The 2,127-nt window shown below is 39.0% G+C and overlaps 1 protein-coding gene across 1 annotated transcript; it reads right to left on the bottom strand.

The window, feature by feature from the left end:
- Positions 1–264: 264 nt before the first annotated feature.
- Olfr1302 (olfactory receptor 1302) lies at positions 265–1,212 on the bottom strand. The gene has a single exon (NM_146889.2). The coding sequence runs from the start codon at positions 1,210–1,212 to the stop codon at positions 265–267; it is 948 nt and encodes a 315-aa protein (NP_667100.1).
- Positions 1,213–2,127: the final 915 nt, after the last annotated feature.

The following is a 2,127-nucleotide window of genomic DNA, read 5'->3' as shown; positions in this document are numbered from 1 at the left end:
TATTGTAAACATAAGAGAATGGGTTGAATAATATTCCTGTATGAAGGTTCAATCATATTTTTACTGTAGGTGAATAAATCAGAATGTTGTGGTGGCTGATTTAAATAATACGTAGTAAAAGTATTATGTTCTTTGAAGACATTAGACCTATATCTGAAATGGGAGGTGGCAGAAATATTGAATATAAATAAACATTCTGGTTTGAAACGTATTCTGCGAGGTCAGTCTCTATTACTTGAAGTATTTAGTGCAGGTTTCTGGATATTAGGACTTCCCTTGGGAATCCATGTAGTTGTTTATGAACCGTCTCATAGCATTTTTCATCTCTTTATTTCTCAGTGTATAAATGGCTGGATTTAAGAGAGGTGTAAAAACAGAGTAAAATACAGCAAGAAATTTGTCCAGCCAGGTGATGTTGAGGGGCCAAACATAGATGAAGATGCAGGGCACAAAAAAGATCATCACCACGGTGATGTGGGCAGTGCACGTGGACAGGGCCTTAGATGCCCCAGCCTTAGAGCTCCTTCGAACAGTGATAAGGATATATGTGTAGGATATGAGCAGCAGAATAAAGCAGGTTACTCCTACAACTCCACAGTCAGCATACATTAAAATATCCAAATTATGAGAATCCATACAGGCTAGCTTGATTACCAGAGGCATGTCACAGAAGAAACTATCGATTTCCTTGGCGCTACAAAAAGGCAGTTCCACAATCACTACCAGGTGACTCAAGGCATGCACAAAGCCAATGGTCCAGGAAGTCAACACCAACCCAGTGCATCTTTTCAGGTTCATGATGGTGAAGTAGTGGAGTGGCTTGCAGATGGCCACATAACGGTCATATGCCATTACTACCAACAGCACCATCTCTCCTGCAGCAATGCAATGAGCAAAGAAGACCTGGGACATGCAGCCTGAAAAGGAAATGGTCTTGTTTTCCCTGAAAAAGTCTGTGATCATCTTAGGAGTAGTTACTGAGGAAAGCCACATATCAACAAAGGATAGGTTGGCCAACAGAAAGTACATAGGGGAATGAAGATGGGGGTCAGTGGTTATTAAGACCATGATGACAATATTTCCTGATACAATGAGCAGATAAAGCATCAAAAATATCATGAAGAGTAGTGCTTGAATATTCTGTGAGTGGGCAAGTCCCAAAAGCACAAATTCTGATACCAGGGAGTGATTACCTCCATCCATTTTACTCATGTGTCTTCAGAAACAACCTTCAGGGAAAGAGAGATCAATTAGAGGCAAGTAGAAAACAATTAATTGAGTCTGACATTCACATTGTAAGTTAACATCGGCACCTGAAATAAAAAAGCACAAATGGAAAGACAAGCCTGCGCAAACTTTGAGAAACATCAGTGCCCAACGTGAAAGCTAATGAACCAAGAGCAATTCTCCAAAAGGAAGAACCAGGTGTGCCTATGATACACATGCGCTACTAGGAAATTGCTTTTGCAGGATGTAGTGAGGAAGCAAGACAGCAACTTGAAAGCCTAAAAATGTGTGTGATCTCAGTGAGTTTCTGACCATTAGTCTAACAAGAAATGGGTTGAATGTGTCACCAGCAAAAATAACAATTTATAACAGAAATGAGATTTTTACTTTGAATAAGTGTAAACTTTGGTCTTGATAGGAATTATATTAAATTTCAATATAAAACTTCTGATAGAGCCAGGTGTGGTGGCATACACCTTTAATCCCAGCACTAGGGAGGCAGAGGCAGGTGGATTTCTGAGTTCGAGGCCAGCCTGGTCTACAAAGTGAGTTCCAGGACAGCCAGGGCTACACAGAGAAACCCCGTCTCGAAAAACCAAAAAAAAAAAAGTTCTGATAGGATCTTGCCATCTTTTTAACAGCATGTGTAATGGCGCTATTGATCATCAGTAGATTAATTCCTGTGACATCATTGAAATAAAATATTGGCTTAAATCTACCTTTATTCTTGGGGATATGCTATACAGAACACCATCCAAGAAATACATGAATTGAGATTGTGATGTAAAAATCAGAATCACAATATTTTATTAACAAAACTTTATCACAGAGTTTATTTATTCAGCTAAACTGCCTATTGATAAACTTCCTATTGAGCTACCATTGCAAATAGATATCGAA

This window comes from Mus musculus, chromosome 2 (genome assembly GCF_000001635.26).
Source record: "Mus musculus strain C57BL/6J chromosome 2, GRCm38.p6 C57BL/6J".
NCBI classification, from domain to species: Eukaryota; Metazoa; Chordata; class Mammalia; order Rodentia; family Muridae; genus Mus; species Mus musculus.
Note: the sequence above shows the minus strand (reverse complement) of the source record. Positions and strands in the feature narration are given on the sequence as shown.

What these genes read in the sequence shown, in the direction of transcription:
- Olfr1302 (NM_146889.2), bottom strand. Translation starts at nt 1,212, where the DNA reads ATGAGTAAAATGGATGGAGGTAATCACTCCCTGGTATCAGAATTTGTG.